This window comes from Pipistrellus kuhlii, unplaced genomic scaffold (genome assembly GCF_014108245.1).
Source record: "Pipistrellus kuhlii isolate mPipKuh1 unplaced genomic scaffold, mPipKuh1.p scaffold_m20_p_34, whole genome shotgun sequence".
NCBI lineage: Eukaryota > Metazoa > Chordata > Mammalia > Chiroptera > Vespertilionidae > Pipistrellus > Pipistrellus kuhlii.
This window is the reverse complement of record NW_023425534.1, coordinates 354,185-374,086: the sequence shown is the minus strand read 5'-3', so window position 1 is coordinate 374,086 and position 19,902 is coordinate 354,185. Positions and strand designations below refer to the sequence as shown.

The window sequence follows — 19,902 nt, the reverse complement described above, 5'->3', positions numbered from 1 at the left end:
CCTGGCAGGTCCTGGCCGGAGGAGCCCGGCGAGACCTCCCAAGGGGGCCACACTGCACTGCAGCGGGAGGGACACCCATGGAGCGTGAGCTGAGTGCGGCATGGACGGCCCTGCCCGGCGGAGCTTGGTCGCCGGATGGGGGAGTAGGGGACATGGTGAGGCTGAGGGGCGGCACCTGGTGGGGGGTGAGAGCTAGGGGGACCTCCTGGAAGGAATGATCTGGCCTTCCCCAGCCCACTGGACGGCAGCCCTCCAGGCCCAGACTGAACCTGGCCTTCAGACAGAGCGCCCCCAGAAGATGGTCACCCACAGGACACAGCAGGCCCAGAGCCCAGCCGGACTCCCGAGGGCCTCCCCCACGCCGGCCTCATGCTCTGCCAGCGCTGTGCACTGTGCCAAGCCTGGCTTCACTGTCCTGGGTGCCACCCCGCTGGCCTCAACTTCCCAGCCCAGCAGCAGGACAGGCCGAAGGCAAGGCCACCCCAAGCCCTGAGGCCACCCCCAAGCCCTGCGGCCACCCCAAGCCCTGCGGCCACCCCAAGCCCTGAGGCCACCCCAAGCCCTGAGGCCACCCCCAACCCCTGCGGCCACCCCCAACCCCTGAGGCCACCCCCAGCCCTGCGGCCACAGGATGCCAGGCTGTCCAGGAGGGCAAGAACGCGCCGAGGGCGGTCCCTTGGGGCCGGAGCCGGGGCGTGGTCACGGGACCCTGGTGGAGCTGGGGCGGGGCCTGCGCGGCGCGGGGCCTGAGGGCGGGGCCTCATATAGCGGCGGCGGCCGGGCCTGAGCTCCGCGCCGCCCAACATGCTCGCCGGGGCGCCGGCCGCGCGCGGGCTCCTGCGGCTGCTGCTGCCGCTGCTGCCGCTGCCTCAGGTGGGTCCGGGCGCCCGACGGGCTCCGGGGCGTGTCTGCGGGCGGCGCGCCGAGCCCAGCTCCCCTGTCCCCGCAGGTGACGCCCGGTTCCGCGGCCGGCGGCTGTGAGCCCTCCGACCAGTAAGTGCGGGCGGGGCGGGGCGGGGCGGCGGGGAGGCTGGGCGCGCTAACCGCCCTGCCCGTGCCCGCCCGCAGGTGCCCGCCGCCCGCCCGCTGGAGCAGCCTGTGGCACGTGGGGTGAGTGAGGCCGGAGCCCGGCCCGCCCCGCCCGCGCCCCGGGCCCAGCGCGCCGGCCCCGCCGCCCCGGAGGCTGACAGCCCCCCGCCCAGCCCCCCCACCCCGCCCCGGCTCCGCGCGGACTGCCCCTTCCTGCCCGCTCGCCCGCGTCCCGCTCCCCGCCCTCCCGGGGAGGCCCTGGCCCGGGCACCGGATCGCGCCGCCGCCGGGACAGCGTGTCCTGGGAGCGAGCCCAAGGCTGCCGTGCAGCCCGGAGGCGGCCAGGCAGCCGGACGCAGGCCCAGCGCCCCGGCCTGCTCCCGCGGGAAGGAGGGGCTGGCCTGGAGGGCGGTCTCTGTGTGTGTTTTTAATGATAGATTTCTTAAATGCTTTTTAAAATACTTTCATTGACGAGAGGAAGGGAGAGCGAGAGAAACGTCAATGAGAATCACAGATCAGCTGCCTCCTGCTTGCCCCATACTGGGGATCTGGACCTCCTGGTTCATAGGTTGATGCCCAACCACTGAGCCACCCTGGCCAGGCTGTGGTTCCCTCCACCCCCAACTTTTCCGCCTACCTGGCTGGGCATCGGGGAGCGGGTGGTGGCGGGGTGCGTCCAGCGGTAGGTGGTCTCACTCCCCGCCCAGGCTCGTCCTGCTCGCCATCCTACTGCTGCTGCTGTGCGGGGTCACGGCCAGCTGCGTGCGCTTCTGCTGCCTCCGCAAGCGGGCCCGCCCCCGGCCCCTGCCCCCGGCGCCTCCGGCCTGCGACCTGGCCCTCTTCCCCGGGGACGGCGACAGCCCGGCGCACAGCACCGTGACCTGTGAGTGCCGCACACACACCCTCCCGGCCCCCACCCGCTGGAGAGCCGGCCCAGCCCACAGACGCTCTGCTCCCCGCAGCCTACAGCTCCGTGCAGCACCCGCTGGGCATGCGGCTGCCCCTGCCCTTCCCGGAGCTGGACCTGGACGCCATGACCCCGCCCGCCTACAGCCCCGTCTACACCCTGGAGCTGCCCCCCTCCTATGACGAGGCTGTGAGGATGGCCAAACCCGGACAGGAGGAGCCGCCGCCTCCGTAGCCTCGGCCCCTCCCCGCAGCTCGGCCCCGGGCCTCCCGGAGGGCGGGGGGGCGGAGTCTCCAAGCCCAGCACCCCCAGCCGTCACCCTGGTGTCTCTGAGGGGGTGGGGAAGGTCTCCCAACGCCACCAGCCACCCTGTGCTCCTGGGAGACCCCAGCCCCCTCCCCATCCTTCCCCCGGGAAGGCCTGCCATCCAGCACATTGCTGCAGCCCTGGCCCTGTTGCTATGCAACTCCAGGCAGACAGACACACATACACACACACACACACACACACACACACTACATTGCTACATCCGGCCCCAGCCCCTGGCCCAGGCCCAGCAGGCCCTCTGCCCACAGGGAGTCCCGCAGGTCTGAGCCTCTGCGGCTTTTTGGAGAGAATAAACTTTGTATCTAAGTGGCCTCTGCCTGCAGGAAAGGGCTTGCTTCGGGAGGGGCTCTCGGGGCTCTCGGGCCGCCACCGCCCCCCAGGGGGACAGGGTGAGTGCTTGGGCCCGCCCTGCACCCAGCCTCACCTCTGCTGTGGCTGTGGCTGTGGGTGGGGTCAGGTGTCACAGCCTGGGTGCCTCTGGAGAACCCCTCCCCTTTCCTGACCCACATCTGAGCCAAGCCAGGCGGCAGTGGAGCCACAGGAGTCCTGGGGGCACGTTTATTGGCTACTTGCTGGGGTAGGCGGGGCGGGGCGGGGCGGGTAGGAGGGTGGGGAAGGGTGGGGCAGGGCAGGTGAGTGGGGTGGGCTGGGCTGGGGCTCCCGGTCAGTCAGCCTCCCCAGGCCCAGCGGCGGCGGCTCCTACTGCACCAGCTTGAAGGACTCTCCGGTCATCATGGCCATGAACTCTGGCGGCAGAGGGACAGGTCAGCACCCGCCTGCCCGGCCGTGGGCTCCCAGGCCCCACCGCCCCCCTCACCCTCGTAGTCGATGGTGCCGTCCCCGTCCTTGTCGGCCTCCTTCATCATCTGCTCGGCCTCCACCTCGTTGAGGGGCTCGCCCGCACAGACGTGGTTGATGGCCGTGCTGGTCCCGGCCCCGCCGGCCCGCCACCTCCATGGCGGCTTTCCGAAAGGGTGGCTCGGTCTGGGCCCCCGACTGCCCTCTCCCAGCCTCACCGGCTTCTTCCTCCATCAGATTCCACCGACCCTGCGCCCGGGGGCTCGGTCCATCACTGCTCCCCACCCAGCAGCCCTGACTGCCCGACGGCCCTACCATGTCTGCAGCCGGCCCATTTATCTGGCCTGGCTGCCTGGGGGCCCTGGGGCCCAGGGTCCAGATGCTTTTATGGCCAGGAGGTCCTGCTGCCTATTTCGGGACGGGCTTGGCCCTTCCCTGCCTGGCCCCGTCCTGGCTCTCCTCGGCCCGGGGCATCCCCTCAGCCTGGAGCCCCCCTCAGACCCTGGGTCCCAGCCAAGGCCTCCCCCTCCGAGGCAGGACCCGCACAGTGGCTGTTGTCACCTATTTGTGAGGGTTCCTGTTGGGTGTCCACCCCGGTCAGCATCCCCCTCGTGCCCGGAGGGCCTACACCTGGGCCGTGCCAGCGCCTGGCAGGTGCTGTAAACATGGGGAAGGCAGGCAGGCCTCTCCCGCTCCCCCATTCCCTCCCTCCCACGCGCGTGCAGCAGGGCTGAGGCCCCCGCCCCGGAGGCTGCCTCCTGTGGCCGGGGGAAAGGGCCAGGGCACAGGACCGGGGCCAGCCTGGCCACCGCGAGGCCAGGCCAGGTCTCCGGGCACACGGGGCTATTCTGGGCTTTTCGTGAAACCTGACCTCCTTTCCACACAGAGCAGCAGAGCCGGCTCCCGAGGGAGCCAGGAGCCAGGCTACTCAGTGACGAGCTGTCACAGCTGCACACACACCTGCACACACGGGCTGAGCCTGAGACAGGCACCCACCTGCCCGCCTCCCAGCACCTCAGCCCTGTCCCCCCGGCCCCTGTCCCCCCTCAAATGAGCACAAGACCTGTGAAGGGGGCTCCTCCCACCTTCCAGCCCCTGCCCCCAGGGAGAGCCCCAGACAGCCCCCTTAGTTCCCCTCACTGTCCCCCATCCCACCTGGTGTGTGGTCCCCAGAGTCTCACATGCACGCCCATGCACACACACACACACTACACCTGCACACGCACACACGTGCACGCACGCACACGCACACACACCTGCCCCAGCCTGGAGCCGCCTGATGAGTCTGAGCAGGGGAGCCAGGCCCCGTCTTCCCTTCCCTCACGCTCCCTACGCTGGGTCCAGCCTCCAGCTTCCCGCTGAGTCCAGACCAACTGCTGAGGCCACAGGATTTGTGCTGACGGGACAGGACGGCCGTGGCGGGCACAGGTCCCGGGTGGGCAGGGCTGGGAGCGAGTCCCCGTGCTGAGAGGATGTCCCCCTCACTCCTGTGAGAACCCCAAACCACAGGAATCAGAACTCCGCATCCACATGTCCACACACTGCCTGTGGGCGCCGGGGCAGGGACGCAGCCTGGGGGCAGGGGTGCGGGCGAGGAGAAGACACGTGGGCCACATCACCTCACTCCAGCGGGGCCTGGGCCCGGACGTTGGTCCAGCTCCGTGCCTCTGGATCTCGCTGTGCAGGGCTTTCTCGCCTGTTCATTGGTTCCGTGGTGACGTTTCCATAAAACATCACCCCACACAGAGAAGGGACACTGAACGTAGTTACATGCCACGATATTTTTATTTTCTTTTCAGAGAGCAAGGAAGGGAGAAGAAAGAGAAACGTCCATGCAGGAGCATAACGTCGATTGGCTGCCTCCTGCACGCCCCCTGCTGGGGGTCATGCCTGCAACGTGGGCATGTGCCCTAACCAGGAATCGAACCAGTGACCTTTGGTGCACCAGACAAGGCCCAACCAACTGAGCTATACCAGCCAGGACAACAATCTTTATTATTATTATTATTATTGATTTTTAAAAAAACACACCACATAGCCCTGGCTGGTGTGCTCAGTGGTTAGAGCGACGGCCTGAGGACCAAAGGGTCTTAGGTTCCATTTCCAGTCAAGGGCATGCACCTGGGGAGCAGGCTCGATCCCAGGCCTGGAAGGCTCTAGGGGCCCATTTGGAAGGCAACCAAACGCTGTGTCTCACATGGGTGTCTCTCTCTCACCCTCTCCTCCTCCCCTCCCACTCTCTCTATAAAAATCAGTAAAAAATTATCCGGGGGTGAGGATTAAGGACCAAAGAACACGCCCTCTAACGTGTACCGTCCTGACCACTCCCGCATGCACAGCCCAGGGACTTGAAGCACCCTCTATCCACTGAGCCACACCGGCCAGGGCCACCAGATTTTTTTTATTATTATAGGGACTTGGCTCAGTGGCTGTGGCGTCTAAGAGATTCCAGGACCTGCGGCTGCGAGCAGGAGGCCCAGAGAGCAGGCCTGAGAGCCCAGAGCACACAGTCCGAAGGCAGGAGAGGGGCTCCGGGCTCAGCTGGAGGTGGGGGGGCCTCCAGAGTCGGCCGAGCTCCGCCCTCCGTCTGCAGAGGCAAAGGCGGGTGTCCTCACCCACACCCGCCGTCCTCCCTGGGCCTACCTTCACCGACACCTGCCCCTGACCTGCCCCTGCCCCTGGCCCTGGCCCTGCTCCTGGCCCTGCCCCCCTGCCCCTGCCCCTGGCCCTGGCCCTGCCCCTGGCCCTGCCCCTGACCTGCCCCTGCTCCTGGCCCTGCCCCTGACCTGCCCCTGCCCCTGCCCCTGCCCCTGCCCCTGGCCCTGGCCCTGCCCCTGACCTGCCCCTGCCCCTGGCCCTGCCCCTGACCTGCCCCTGCCCCTGCCCCTGCCCCTGCCCCTGACCCTGACCCAGACCCTGCCCCTGCCCCTGACCTGCCCCGGCCCTGGCCCTGGCCCTGCCCCTGCCCCTGCCCCGGCCCTGGCCCATCGCAGGGTCCTGCCCTGTCATCCCCAGTCATTAGGGCTCAGGTTTTGCCCGGCACTCGGCCCCGCCCCCACGCTTGCTAGACCCCGCCCCTCTCCCTATAAGCCCCGCCCTCTCCTCCCATTGGCCCCGCCCCACACCCGATAGACTCCGCCCCCTCCCTCTCTGTCCCCCCCTCCGTCTGTTGGCCCCGCCCCGTCAATCAACCCTAACCCGGAAGCGGCGCCGGGCGGCCACTCCGCGCGTGGGCACCAGGCGGCGCTCGCGGGCCGCGGGAGGCCGGCGGGCGGGCGGGCGGGCGGGCGGGCGGGCGGGCGGGGCCCGCGGTTCCGGTCTGCGGCGGGAGCTCGCCGCCGGCGGACGGAGCTGGCGGGGCTTCCGTCCGGAGTCCACCGCCCCGGCCTCGGCTCCGCGCCCGCCCTCCGAGCGGCGCTCCGGTCCCACCGCCCGCGGACCCGGAGCGGAGCCAGGCCCGCAGAGAAGCCCCGGGGCGACCCCGCTGTGCGGACCGGTGGGGGCAGGACCGGGCCGGCTGCCTTAGGCGGCTGCGCTGCCGGGGCCCCGCCGCCTGCCCGGGCCCTGGCCCCTTGCTCCCCCGCGGGCTCGGGCTTACTGTCCCCGGGGCTCTTCCTTGCCTTCCTGGATCTCCTGTGACTGTGGCCACAGCGAGGTGCTGGGTAGGAAGCTGAGATCCCAGATGCATCCAGAGCCTCCGGCCTGCCTGCCCCGCGGCCCAGGGGCAGGAGCCTGGAGGGCTGCCCCGCACAAAGGGGAGACAGGCTGTCCTGCCTGTGCGCAGAGCCTGGCCTCGGGCGGCACCCCCAGCCCGTGGCGGGCAGGGCCAGGAGGCAGGGGCGGGCACCATGGCCCCGGCCTCAGATCTGACACCTCCCCAACCCAGGCCCCAGCCCCAGGGGCCGCCCGAGGCCATGGGGCCAATCAGAAGTCTCACCTGGCAGGCTCAGCCGCCCCAGGGGGACCCTGGGCAGGTGAGCCCCGAGAATAGCAGACACAGACAGTCCCAGGCTGACGTCAGAGAGCTGCCGGCCTGGCTCCAGGCAGCACCCTTGGGCCCCAACATCGGTTTCCAAAACACCCTGCCCGCAGGCCCGGCCACCCGGGAGGGACCAGTGTGCTTCGAGCTCCACCAGCACCCGCTGCCTGGGGTTCCAGCCCACCTCGTCCTTCCCCTTCAGGCCTCCTGCCGGCAGAGTCTCTGGCTCCGAAACCGCCCCTCCCAGCAGCACCCTCTCAGGGTCCTCGGCCCCCTCCTGCCTGCTTGGGATGGCTCCTCCGGGCACACCTTGCATCACCTCCCCGGGGCGGGCGGCTGGGCCTCAGGGGCAGGATCCCAGGCAAACAGCCCTCGGACCCGGAGCACAGGGAGCTGAGGGCCAGAGGGAGGTCCCTGTGGAGGCCCCATGGGACCGAACCCCAGGACTGGGGACGGGCACGCTGCAGGGTGCACTGGGGTCTGGGGATTTGCTGTCTTCCCCAACCCCCAGCACTGCTGTGGCCCCCAGCTGACTCCCCTGGTGGCCTAGGGCAGAGGGGCAGGGAGCTGTCTCCCCCCTCCCCCCTGCCCACACCAGAACCCAGGCGCCCCCTCAGCCCCTGGCACCCACCTCCACTTCCTCCATTCCGAAGGTGGAAGGTGGGTGGAAGCGCTCAGCTGCCCGAGGTCCTGACAGGCTGCAGTCCGAATGGGCAAAGGGCAGAGGAAGGCGGCTCAGGAGGCAAGGGGGTCCCGGTCACCTGCCTGGCCCGGGGGGGGGGGGGGGACGCCAGGCTGAAGTGTTCCCGGGTGTTCAGCGGAAGTAAGGGCGCTCCGAGGGATGGGACCTCCGAGGGTGGGACTCGGGGGCCTCCAGGAGTGCGACCCCTTGCAACACCTGTGCCACCAGCAGCCGCACAGCCACCGTGCCCAGAGCCCTCCAGGCTGTGCCAGGGCGAGGGCGGCCTCTGCTCCGCAGACAAAACTGGCCCCGGTGCTAGGAAGGCTCTGGGTGGAAGGTGGCAGCATGTGGGTGAGCAGGGGCTTGGCGAGGGGCGCCTGGGGGAGGAGCACGGGGGCAGACCCCTCCTTCTTCCTTGCGAGGCACCCCCAGGCCCAGCACTCCAGGCCTAGCCCTGTCCTGCCTCCTGGCCCCGTTACGCGTGCCTCTCCGTCCAGCCCTGGACCTCGTGCTGGTCCCTGCAGCCCTGGCTGCGTGACCCTGTGGGGGTTCAGAACCAGCCACCCCAAGACGTGCCTCAGTGATGTGGACTTAGAAAACGTCCGTGCCTCGGCCCTGGCTGGGTAGCCAGCTGGTTAGAGCATCATCCCGCAGGCCAAGGCAGCTCTGGCTCGCCGGGCAGGCTGCCTGTGGGAATCAGCGAGCGACGGCCCAGTGAGTGGAACAAACATCATGTCTGTCTGTTTCCGTCTCCCCCCCCCCCCCCCCCCCGCTTTCCTTTCTCTCTAAAAATCAATCCATCAGTAAAAAATCTCCCCCCCAAAAAAAAGAAAAATGTTCAAGTCTCTAGATTAGGGATGTCGAACTCAATCAGAGAAGGGGCCAAAATCTAAAATCCAGCCTAAATCGCGGGCCGAATGGTTTACTGAACAGTCATAAACTGTCATTGAGATGGAAACGCAGCAGAGTGCAGTGATGACAGCGCGGTGCGGGCCACATTGCAAGGCCTGGCGGGACGGATTTGGCCCGCGGGCCTTGTGTTTGACACATGTGCTCTAGATAATCTTTATTTTTACTTTTAGTCCTCACCCAAAGATACACTTATTGATTTGAGAGAGAGAGGTTCCCTCCTGTTTGTACCTCAAACCCGCCCCCTCAAGGAGCCACACCAGCCAGGTGGGAGTTTTTATGAGTTTATTTGAACCCAACTGACAGCGATTGCCGGGGAAGCGAATTCTCAGAGGATGGAGAAAAAGCTCTGGAGTGTGAGTGCTCCGGCTTGTTTTCTACATCCCCGGGAATCTCCAGGGGCCCTGAACAGCCAAAACGACCTCGAAAAGGAACGCGGCTGGGGGCCCGATGCTTCCTGATTAAACGGGGCAGGGGCGGGGGGGGGGGGGGCTGCGGTCTGCTACGCACCCCACACAGATGTAACTGAAAATGGACCAGAGACCCAGAGGTGAGACCGGAGGCTATGAAACTCAGGAGAAAATAACGGAGCATGTCTCCACAGAATTAGATCTGACAACGGCTCTTTAGCTGTAACACCAAATCCATACGCAACACAGAAACGAAAAAGAGGTAAATGGGACTTCCTCCGAATTAAAGGTCTGTGCCCAAGGACACTATCAATGGATCGGGAAAAACAACGGGCAGAACAGGAGAAAAGTGTTTGCAAATCACGTATCTGACACCGGTCTAGTGCCCTGAATACGCAAGAGCCCTCACAGCCCCACAACCACCACAATCAAAAACAAACTCAGCCTCATCAGCGTGGCTCAGTGGCTGAGCCAGGAGGTCCGGGTTCGATTCCCAATTCCCAGTCAGGGCATGTGCCTGGGGTGTGAGCTTGAGGCCCAGTGGGCCGGGGTGGGGTGGGGCGCAGGTAGAAGAAGCAGCCGATCAATGATTCTCTCCCATCATTGATGTTTCTATCTCTCCCTTCCTCTCTGAAATAAAATATTTTTTTTATTTTTATATATTTTTAAAAATATATTTTATAGTTTTTTTACAGAGAGGAAGAGAGTGAGATAGAGAGTTAGAAACATCAATGATAGAGAATCATCGATCAGCTGCCTCTTGCACACCCCCTACTGGGGATGTGCCCACAACCAAGGTAAATACCCTTGACCGGAATTGAACCTGGGACCTTTCAGTCCGCAGACCGACGCTCTATCCACTGAGCCAAACCAGTTTTGGCTAAAATATTTTTTTAAAAGGCAGACAGTAATAAGTGCTGGGAAGAACCTGGAGCCATCAGACCTGTGCGTGGCTGCTGGGGGGTAAACCAGCAGGACTGCCTTGGAAGACGGTGTGGCAGTTCCTCGGGTCAGAGTCGTCCAAAGACCCCACCATCCCACCCCTGAACACATGCTCAAAAGGACGGAAAACAGATGTTCATTGTGGAGGGCGGCTACAGCGTTCAGACAGGTTCAGGCCCCGGACTGATGGCAGGACACGATCCTCTCATGGCAAAGCCATGTGCAAGTCCCAGCACAATTACAGGCAAAGGCTGTGGTCGTAAGCTTGCCCTTAAGGTCCGAACCTGTGGTCCCAGGAGGCTGAGTGATGTGGGCTCGATAGAGTTCAGGTGCATGTAACGGAGCGGATTGAAAACTCAGGAGAATTGGACCGTGCCCTTCTTTTGCCTCCTGGAATCTGGCTGTAAAATAAAGACTCAGCTTGCAGTCGCTGGTGCTGTCTCTTCATCAGAGAGCAGCGTCCCGCCAAAACCGATGTGGCTCAGTGGGTAGAGCGTCGGTCTGTGGACTGAAATATCCCGGGTTCCGGTCAAGGGCATGTACCTTGGTTGCGGGAACATCCCCAGTGTGGGGGGCGGGTGTGCAAGAGGCAGCTGATCAATGTTTCTCTCTCATTGATGTTTCTAACTTTCTGTCCCTCTCCTTTCCTCTCTGAAGAAAGTCAATAAAATATATATATTAAAAGAGAGAGAGAGAGAGAGAAAGAGAGAGAGAGAGAGAGAGGGAGTGCAGCGTCCCGCCTAGCCCCAGCTTTATTCTCTTGTCTGTCTTTTCTAATCCTTCTCACACACACACACACACACACACACACACACACACACACCCTGCCCTTCAGGGTCACCCCTGGCCTTGCTGGCTAGGCACAGTTCATAGCAGTTCTTTTTCTTTTTTCTTTTCTTTTTTTAAAATATATTTTATTGATTTTTCTACAGAGAGGAAGGAAGAGGGATAGAGAGCCAGAAATGTCGATGAGAGAGAGACATCGACCAGCTGCCTCTTGCACACCCTTTCCGGGGATGTGCCTGCAACCAACGTACATGCCCTTGACTGGAATCGAACCCGGGACCTTTCAGTCCGCAGACCGACGCTCTATCCACTGAGCCAAACCGGCTTAGGCAGTTCATAGCAGTTCTAATCACAGTGGCCGAAAGGTAGAACAGCTCACGTGTTCATCAGCGGGTGGCAGGTAAACAACCTTGCTAGGGGCGCCTGGGGGAGGAGCACTGGGGTGGAGGTGAGGGACAGAAACTCCTTTTTAAACAACGAGTGAAGGTTTATATATATATATATATATATATATATATATATACACACAATATATATATGAACAATATATATATATAGATTGATTTCAGAGAGGAAGGGAGAGGGAGAGAGAAACATCAATGATGGGAGAGGATCGTTGATTGCCTGCCTCCTGCACGCCCCACCCTGGGGACCGAGCTCACAACCCAGGTGTGTGCCCTGACCGGGAATCAAAACGTGACCTCCTGGTCCATAGGTCAACGCCCAACCAGTGAGCCGTGCTGGCCGGGCAGCTGGGTCTTCCTGTTGGAGGTGACAGTCCCTGCGGGTCTGGCAGTCGGGAGAGCACCCGGGATGAAGGCTCAGAGGAAAGGGCCGTTCCTTCGGGACGCCCAGGGCAGGGGCGACATGTGACAACACCCGGTGGTGGGTGTGGCCAGACAGATGTGACCTGGGGGTGTGAGATGGCCCCGCCCCCCTGCCCCTGCCCTACGGATGCTGCTCCCCTGCCCTCAGGGAAGGCTGCTCTGCCCGGGGCTGCGGGCTGGACACGGCTCCTGTAGGGTCTTTGCATCAGGAGACCTCGGGCCGCTTCCTGGGGTGGGAGGGCAGTTCCGGTGCAGCTCCGGGTCTGTCCTTGAGCTGTCACTGTCCTGGGGGCCTGCCCGCTGGTGCCACAGGTGCACGCTGTGTTCCTGGCAGGTGCTGGCCGTGGGAAACAGGAACCTGCGGACAGGAGGCTTGGGAGCAGCAGGGCCGGGCACCAGAGGGGTCTCCAGGGCTCAGAGCCCAAGGCCTGGCCTGCACAGTGACTGCCTCTCTCCTCCAGCCTCCTGGGACCCTCATTTCTCAGGTGCGTTGGTGAGGGTGTCTGTGTGTGCCCTTTCCTGCCCCCCCCCCCCCTGGCATCTGAGTGTCTGCATGCACTTCCAGGGGCCCAGCCACCCAGGCCCAGGCCCAGGCCCAGGCCCAGCCCAGGCCCAGGATGTGCCTCGGGCAGAGCCGCACTAGTCTGGGCTGGGGCTCTCCGGCCTGCAGGCAGCTGCGGGAAGCTCAGGAACAAAGCGCCGCCTGCGGACAGGAAATGGGGCTGGGTGGTGGGAGCACTGGCTGCCCCTGGGCACTCGGGATGCCCCCAGGCTGCGGTAAGGGTTGGGGCAGAGTGCAGGGCGCAGGCTGGAGCCTGCCCAGCCCTGTCCCTCCAGGCTCTGACCCAGCATCCGGTTTAGGGCCCAGAGGCCAGAGGCAGGGCGGGCCCGGAGGAGCCAGGAGCCTGGGGTGCGCTGCCATGGTCCTGCTTTTAGCCAACAGGCAGAGGGAAAGGCCTCGCTTCCCCGCCCCGCAGCCCAGGGACGGCATTTAGCTGTGGGAGCCGGGGTGTCCCGGGAGGGCCCTCCTCTGGCTCCTCCCTCCCCCGCCACCAGGACCGCACGGAGTCCGGCCTCCTGGGTCCACACGGCCACTCCGGAGCCTCTGGGGCCCGTGGCTTCCAGGCAGGGGGTGACAGGAGGCAGCCACCACCCGCCAGGCAGAGAGAGAGAGGAGGAAGCACCATGGGAGGGGGTGGGAGCAGAGCCAAGCGGGAAGCCACATGGCCTCAGGGAACGCCTGGATCCAGCCACGCCTGATTCCCAACGTCTCCCCCGACTCCTTCCCGGGTCAGCTGCTTTAAGCTCCTGTCGCTTGCAGCCCGGGGCTCTGCCGGGCCTCCCCCTCGTGGCTGCGTCCTTCTCCCTCAGAGGTTGGTGCTCTCAGCCCAAGGCGCCTCGCCCCTGAGCAGCCCTCGTGCACGTGTGTCTGCAGCTCCCAAACCCCCGATGGGGCCGGCCTCGCCTCTCCATCATGAGGGATGTCCGGCTCCTGAGCAAAGGGGGTGACCAGGAGGGTGCCAGGCTCAGAGGTCAGGTCACAAGAGGCATGGGTGGGACTTGGGACAGGGAGCAGGGAGAAGGGCTGCTTCTACTGCAGCGGGGGAGGGGGAACAGGGGTGAGGGTGCAGGGGTCCTTCTGGGTGCTGGCAGCAGAGGCAATGCCAGCATCGTCCCCAGGGCTGGCCAGGCCGTCTGCCCGGCACACCAGCTTCCTGGGCCTTGATGCCCAACCTTGCTGGCCACACCCATCTTGGGGCCTGGAACCCTCTGTGGGCTCTGGCTCTGAGGCCACCAGCCCCCATCCCCCCCCCCCCCCCCAGCACCCACATGGCTCCCCTCGCTCCCTCGCTGCCTGCTGCACCCGGGGCTCAGCTACGCCATCCTGACCCGGTTTGTCACCAGACCCTGCGCCTGGAAGCCGAGGGACTAATTATCGCGTCTGGATCACCTACATTCGCTCCCTCTCCCTCCTCCCTCTCCCTCCTCCCTGGTCCTCTGGGGCTCCAGGCAGGTCAGTCTCCTGCCTCACTTACTGGCAGCAGCGCCAGGCCCCACGTGACGGAGCCAGACCTGGCCCCGCGGGACCCACGGACCCTGCAGGAGCCCCCTCGGCTCCCAGACCCTTTAAAGCCGGGCCCGAGCGCCCAGGGAGGCGGGTGTCCTGCTTCTGTGCACAGATTGCTGGAGTGATTGGCGTCTGAAGAGACCCAGTTCCCTGTTAGGCCGAATCCTGCTGAGGAGCAGATGGGTTGGGGGTAGGGGGACGTCTGAATTATGCATTTGGGCCCCCCAGGTTTTCTGTGAAGGCCTGGCTCTCAGCCCGGCACCCGAGCAGCCCCCACCCCCCGCCCCGCCCAGGGCCCTGCTCCGCCCTGCAGCTGCCGGTCGGCCTGGCCCTGGGCTGGACCTTGCCGGCCGGTGCAGCGGTGGACTCGGGGCCACAGGCTGGTCTCTCAGCCACGTACGTCTCCAGAGGAATGGCCTGAGGCGGGCAATCAGGAGCCTGGGTTCCTGCCGCCCGGAGCGGGGGCTCACCCCCATCCACCACGGGCCTGGGTGTACGCCCCGTGGAGGTGGGGGCCGGGCAGCAGCTGCGGCCAAACTGCAGGAGGCCTGGGCGGGAGGGAGGGGAAGGGCAGGGAGAGCACAGGCCCCCACAAGTGGCCTTCAGGCCCGGAGGTCCTGTGGGTTCCTGAGAGCTGACCTCACCCCAGCCATGTGCCCCAGAGCCAGAGGCCTTGAGCCGGGAACTGGTGCGGGAAGGGGTGCCTGGGCCCTCAGAGCACAGCAGGGAAGGCTGAGGGCCTGGCTGCACAGGGAGGGGACCTGGGCCCCTGCTCCTTCCCTCACCTTTGCCCCTCACCCCCGTCCATAAACGCACGAAGGAGGACTTCCGTCCGAGGCCACAGGGCACGTCCAGGGAAGGTGCTGCCACACCCGGCCGACCTACAGACGAGCTGGGGTGCTAGGGCCGCCCCCCGAAACCCTGGAACCCCCAGGGTGGGCAGTGGTCCAGGGTCCCTGCCCTGCAGCCCTGGTGCAACTGGGAAGAGCTGGCGGGGAAAATGGTGGGGGCAGGAGAGCCTGGGCTGGCGAGCCTGTAAGGGGCCCTGATGCAGGCAGGCCTGCAGCCTGGTACCCACCACAGCCCTCGCGTGAGGGTTCTGAGGGTCCCCCCGGTGTCCTGCTGTCCTCACAGACCCCGCACCCCTCTGGCTCCCGGCCTGGTGGCCTCCACCCACATTCCCACTTGCTTCTCCTCCTCCTTCCTCCTCCTCCTCCTCTGCCATCCCTTCTGCTAAGCGTGGTGGCCTCCGTGTGCAGGGCGCAGAGAGGAGCCACTGCTCAGAGGGCACAGGGACCTGCAGGTTTGGGGGTGGTGATGGGAGGGCAGAGGCACCTGCAGGTTTGGGGGGGGGGGGGGCATAGGAACTGCCAGCTTTACCCAGAGGAGCGATCAGTTGGTTCGGTTCTTGCTAGGCTGACGAAGGTGAGCCCCTCTGCAGGGGTGGGGACCCCAAGCCAGAGGCCATGGGAAGTTGGCTACCTGGGGGTGGTGTGTGTGTGTGTGTGTGTGTGTGTGTGTACACACATGTGCTCCCCAGTTCTGTCCACCGGCAGGGACCACAGGCAATGACACCCCAGGAGCACCGAGCACTCCTGGAGCCCCGATCCGGCCCTGAAGCACCAGGAGGAATCAGGGTTCCTTGGGGGAAAGGGCTGACTTTAGGGCTGGAGCAGGGAAGGCCTGGGACGAGCCTGGAGCGTCCTGAGCCAGGAACCGAGGAAGGGCTGCAAGATGGAGGGGTTGGTGGGCGAGCAGAAGGGAAGGCCCAGGGGGCAGCCGCAGCCTGGAGAGCCGCCCCTATTGGGTGGGAAGGTCCAGGCTCCAGGCTGGATGGCAGGGCCACCCAGACACGGGCCCGGAGACAGGCGGGGAGCGGGGTGACGGCCGGAGGCTGTGGCCTGGGTGAGGGCCCCGCTGGGCTGAAGCCCGGCAGGGAAGGGTGGCGGGGCTGAGGCCTGGAGGTGGTGACGGGGCCGGGCTGCAGGCCTCGCGGTGCAGAGGCGGGTGGCGGGCACCGCTGGAACCGGGAGCCAGGAACCAGCCGAGGACGGGGGTGGCGGCGGTGGCTCCGGCCATGCCCACCCCGGCTGCCCGGCCCGCTGACTCTCAGCGCCAGTCCAGGCCGACCGCCCCGGCCCCCAGGTGGCCGCTCCCGCCGGCCCCGCCCCGGCCCCGGCCCCGGCCCCGCGGGGCCCGGGAGGCCGACCTCGGCCAGCTCCTGGGACCCACGGGCTGGGGGCGGCCGGGGCTGGGGCGTACGGGGCAGGGTGCTGCGGGCGCCTGTGCGGTTGGGGGTTCGGGTGCTGGGGCGGGGCGGGCGGGGCGGGGCGGGGCGGGGCGGGGCGGGCCCAGACCCCCGCCCTGCGGCCCCCACCACAGGCGGTCGGGGAGGGCGCGGCCCCTTTAACTGCCTCGCGCGCCGGGCCGGGCAGGAGGAAGCTCGCGTGCGTGCGTGCGCGCGCCAGGGAAGAGGCCGGGCCGTGCGTGCGCGCGGCGTGCGCGGTGACGCGGCCGTGGGGTTTCCCGGGGCTGCGGGCAGGGGCCGCCGCGCCCATCGATGGCTGGAGGCGTCTGAGGGCGGACGGAGGCGGCGGCGGCGGGCGCGGGCGCGGAGAGGAGCAGCCGCCCGGGGACGGACCGAACCTCGCCGCGCACCTGCCGCAGCGCCCGCGGGGCGGCTCGAGCGTGACCCTCCCGGAGCGGCGGCCGAGGCTGAGGCGCGGCGCGGGCGCAGCCGGCGGGACGAGCGCCGAGGTGAGCGCTGCGGCCCCCGCCCGGCCTGGCCCCGGCCCCGCGGCCCCTGCCCCGCGGCCCCTGTCCCGCGGCCCGACCCGGCCTCCCCGCGGCGCCCGGCCGCCGCCCGCAGGCCTGCCGCCCCCACCCGCCGCGGCCGCTCTTCCTGCCGCGCCCGGGCGGGTCCGTGGGGCGGGGGCGGGGGCCTGCGGGCGGCGGCCGGGTCGGGGCGGAGGCCCGTGTCCGGGGTCCCGGGGCCGGAGTTGGCCTCCGGGGCCGGGGTCTGGGCTCCAGGCCGGGGTTCGGGTCGGGGGAGCGGGGTCCAGGCTCGCGGTCCGGGTGCTGGGCTCCTGGGTCCCGGCGCCCGGGCCTGGCCGGCGGTCGGGGTCTGGGGTGGGTGCGGGGTCCCGTCAGGGTTCTGGGCGGGGCCGGGCCGGCACCGGGCCTCCCGCGGGGCCGGAGAACAAAGGCGGCGGCGGGGGTGCGGTGGGTGTGGGCGCCGGCCTCGGGGGCGTGGGCACCGGACGCCTCTTCCGGCGGCTCCGGACCGGACCGGGCTCGGTGACGGCGCGGTGAGGGGGCGATGGGGGAGGCGGCGCGGCCGCGGGGCTGTGCGGCCGGGGCTGTCGGTCGGCCCCGTCCACCGGGAAGCGGAGGCAGCCCGTGGCGAGCCCGTCCTCGCCGCGTCCTGCCTCGCGCGGTGCGGGGCCTGCGTGCGGGGCGGCGGCGGGCGGCGGGCCGGGGAGGGGCCGAGCGCGGGGCTGGCCGGGGTCCCCGCGGCCCCGCGCCCTCAGGAATGGCCGGGCGTCCAGGCCCCGCGACAAGATGGCGCGGCCGCCGCCGCCTTTGTCCGCGCCGCGCGCGCCCGGACCCTCCGCGCCGCGTGTGGGGCGCCGCGCGGGGCCGGCGCCGGGGCGGGAGCGGAGCCCGGGCCGGTGCCCCGCTGGCCCGGCGGGCCTCGCTGGCCGCGGGCGCGGTGGGGGAGGGGCTGCTGGCCGGCCCCCCGCGGAGGCCGAGCCCGGCCGGACCGGGCCGCCCCCAGAGGACCGCGGGGCGCGGGGCGCCTGTGGCTGTGGTTTGGGGTTTTTGTGTTTTTCACTTTGCTATCTGCCCGGTAGCCTGATCCCAAAGATTTGGTCCTCCAGAGTCTCTTCTGAGATGACTGTTAACTAAGAAGATACGCCCGTTATTTTTTAGGATTGATTGCTTTGTGGGACATTCCAGGTCCTGGATAAGGTCTGCAGAGCATTCTCCTCGGTCCCATTTCTGTTAAGACTCTGTTTCCTAATTGGAAGCTGTCGCCTTTTTGGGGGGTGGGGATGGGAAGGTTTTTGTTTGAATTTCACTAAGATCGATAGGGTCTATTCCGGGTCCTTCCGGAAGGTGCATACTGCCAAAGCCAAAGCGGACAGGCACTTCCCTTTTTGCTTCCTTACTTGTGGCCAGGGACGGAGCCCGTGCCACCGACATGGAGATCGTGTGAGACCTCCCCCCGGGAGCTGGTGGCCGCCTGGCTGGATTTCACGGGAACACACAGAGCTGCCCGTGTGGGGGTCGCTGGGCGGGCGGGTGAGGCCACCCCGCTGGGCAGCCAGGCCCCTGTCCTTTGAGCCTCGCACCCTTAGTGCTGCTGGTTTCACCGCCTTTGCTGCCACCTCTTTCTTAGGAGGTGAGAGTTAGGAAAGCAAGGTGTGACCTGCCTGGCTCACTCGCAGTCCTCCCTGCGCTCAGGCGCCATGTCATCTGCTGGGATTGTCCGCACAGCCATGGACAGCCGTCCCTCTGTGTGACACCTGGTTTACGCAGACACCAGAGTGTCTGGCTTCCGGCTCAGTGGTTAGAGCATTGGCCCACCCACGGAAGGGTCTCAGGTTCAATTGCTGGTCAGGGGCATGGGCTGAATTTCAGGTTTTGATCCCTGGCCCTGATGGGCACCTGTGGGAGGCAACCAATCTATGTGTCTCTCGCATGTCTCTCTGTCTCTCTTCCCCTCATTTCCACTTTCTTTTAAAACCTGTGGTACATATTGTATATCCTCGGGCTGTGGCTCAGTAGTTGGACAGTGACCTGTGAGCCAGAAGGTCCCGGTTTGGTTCCAGGTCAGGGGCATGCCGATGCATGATTCTTGTCAGTGATGTTTCTCTCCCTCTCCCTTCCTCTCTGAAGTCAATATATATATATATATATATATATATATATATATATATATGAAAACATTAAAGAAGAAATAACCTCGGTTGAGGATTAACAAAACAAAAAAGCAAAAACAAAAAGTGTGCCTACAGAGGAAATTGTTCAGTCTGCACTTCTGCCTCAGAATTGACACATTCTTAAATGAACACAGCCACCAGACCAAAACCATCCCTCTTGTACGATATCTGAGTTTACAGCAGACAAGTACTGAACAGAATGAACTTGAATGACTCCTTAATAAATATTTCTCTTTGTTTCATATCTTGAATTATTTCTGATTTTGATGGGAGTTGGAAGTAAGTTTCCTCAGATTTAATTAATCTCCGAAGAGATTCAAAAGATTGCCAAAGGCTGTAGAATATGGATCGAAATTTTTAAGAAATAAAACCTCTTCAAGGAAATCTTTTTCACGCCTAGTCACTGTGATTATCTTTTACTCACTGATTTGATTGGAAAAGTTGTATTTCCTCCAGTATCTTGGGGAAGGTCTTCAGACTATCTTGGACTTACCCACTATTGTTGGCTCTGCAGCTAATACTTCAGTGACTGACGCTGATTTTACTTAGTGTGCAGCATCGGCATTTATACTGTTTTTTCATCGAATTGTTTTTTCTCTGGCCAAAGGGTTTGGCTCCTGTGGGTCTCTGAATTGGATTAAATTCTTACTGGGTACACTCTCTGGCTTTTAGCATTAGTGGATTGGTAATAGATAGTCTCAATTTTATTATCTGGGCTTGCCCATATGGCATGCCCTATTATTCTGAAACCCCTATTTAGTGTAAGTCTGGTAAGGCATTGAGCCCAAGGTTGTAGAATTTTTTAGCCCTGGTGTAAATTCTGAGTTCAGGTTTAATTTTTTTTTTAAATATATTTTTATTGATTTTTTACAGAGAGGAAGGGAGAGAGATAGAGAGCTAGAAACGTCGATGAGAGAGAAAGACAGCTGCCTCTTGCACACCCCCTACTGGGGATGTGCCCGCAACTAGTGTACATGCCCCTGACCGGAATCGAACCTGGGACCCTTCAGTCCGCAGACCGACGCTCTACCGCTGAGCCAAACCGGTTTCGGCTAAAGCAATTCTTATTTAATTAATTTATTTATTTGAGAAAGAGAAACCTTGATTTGTTGTTCCACCCATTTATGCATTCATTGGTTGATGCCTGAGTGTGCCCTGACCTGAGGTTGAAACTGAAAGTTTGGTGTATTGGGAGGACGCTCCAAACCACTGAACTCCCCAGCCAGGGCTAAGGTAATTCTCTTTTATTTTTTAGTGTTTTTATTTATTGATTTCAGAGAGGAAGGAAGAGG

General features: G+C 64.7%; 2 protein-coding genes across 4 annotated transcripts in view; both read left to right on the top strand.

Annotated features, from left to right (window-relative positions):
- The first annotated feature begins 789 nt into the window (after nt 1–789).
- On the top strand, nt 790–2,344 carry TMEM52 (transmembrane protein 52). The gene is made up of 5 exons (XM_045570535.1): nt 790–873; nt 950–993; nt 1,069–1,110; nt 1,737–1,912; nt 1,992–2,344. Exons 1-5 carry the CDS (start codon nt 805–807, stop codon nt 2,168–2,170), a joined length of 510 nt encoding a protein of 169 aa, XP_045426491.1. The 5' UTR covers nt 790–804; the 3' UTR covers nt 2,171–2,344.
- A 13,843-nt stretch (nt 2,345–16,187) lies between these two features.
- Nucleotides 16,188–19,902, top strand: part of GNB1 (G protein subunit beta 1) — a 49,531-nt gene continuing 45,816 nt past the window's right edge. For all 3 annotated transcript variants that reach the window (XM_036461009.2, XM_045570529.1, XM_045570528.1), the window contains exon 1: nt 16,188–16,421. The gene's annotated coding sequence lies outside the window, so the exon portion shown is untranslated. The remainder of the gene's footprint in view (nt 16,422–19,902) is intronic.

Excerpts from the sequence above, each read along its gene's own strand:
- TMEM52 (XM_045570535.1), top strand. The coding sequence starts at position 805 with ATGCTCGCCGGGGCGCCGGCCGCGCGCGGGCTCCTGCGGCTGCTGCTG. Across the intron at positions 874-949 it reads CGCTGCTGCCGCTGCCTCAG|GTGACGCCCGGTTCCGCGGC; the intron begins GTGGGTCCGGGC and ends CTGTCCCCGCAG. Across the intron at positions 994-1,068 it reads GGCTGTGAGCCCTCCGACCA|GTGCCCGCCGCCCGCCCGCT; the intron begins GTAAGTGCGGGC and ends GCCCGCCCGCAG.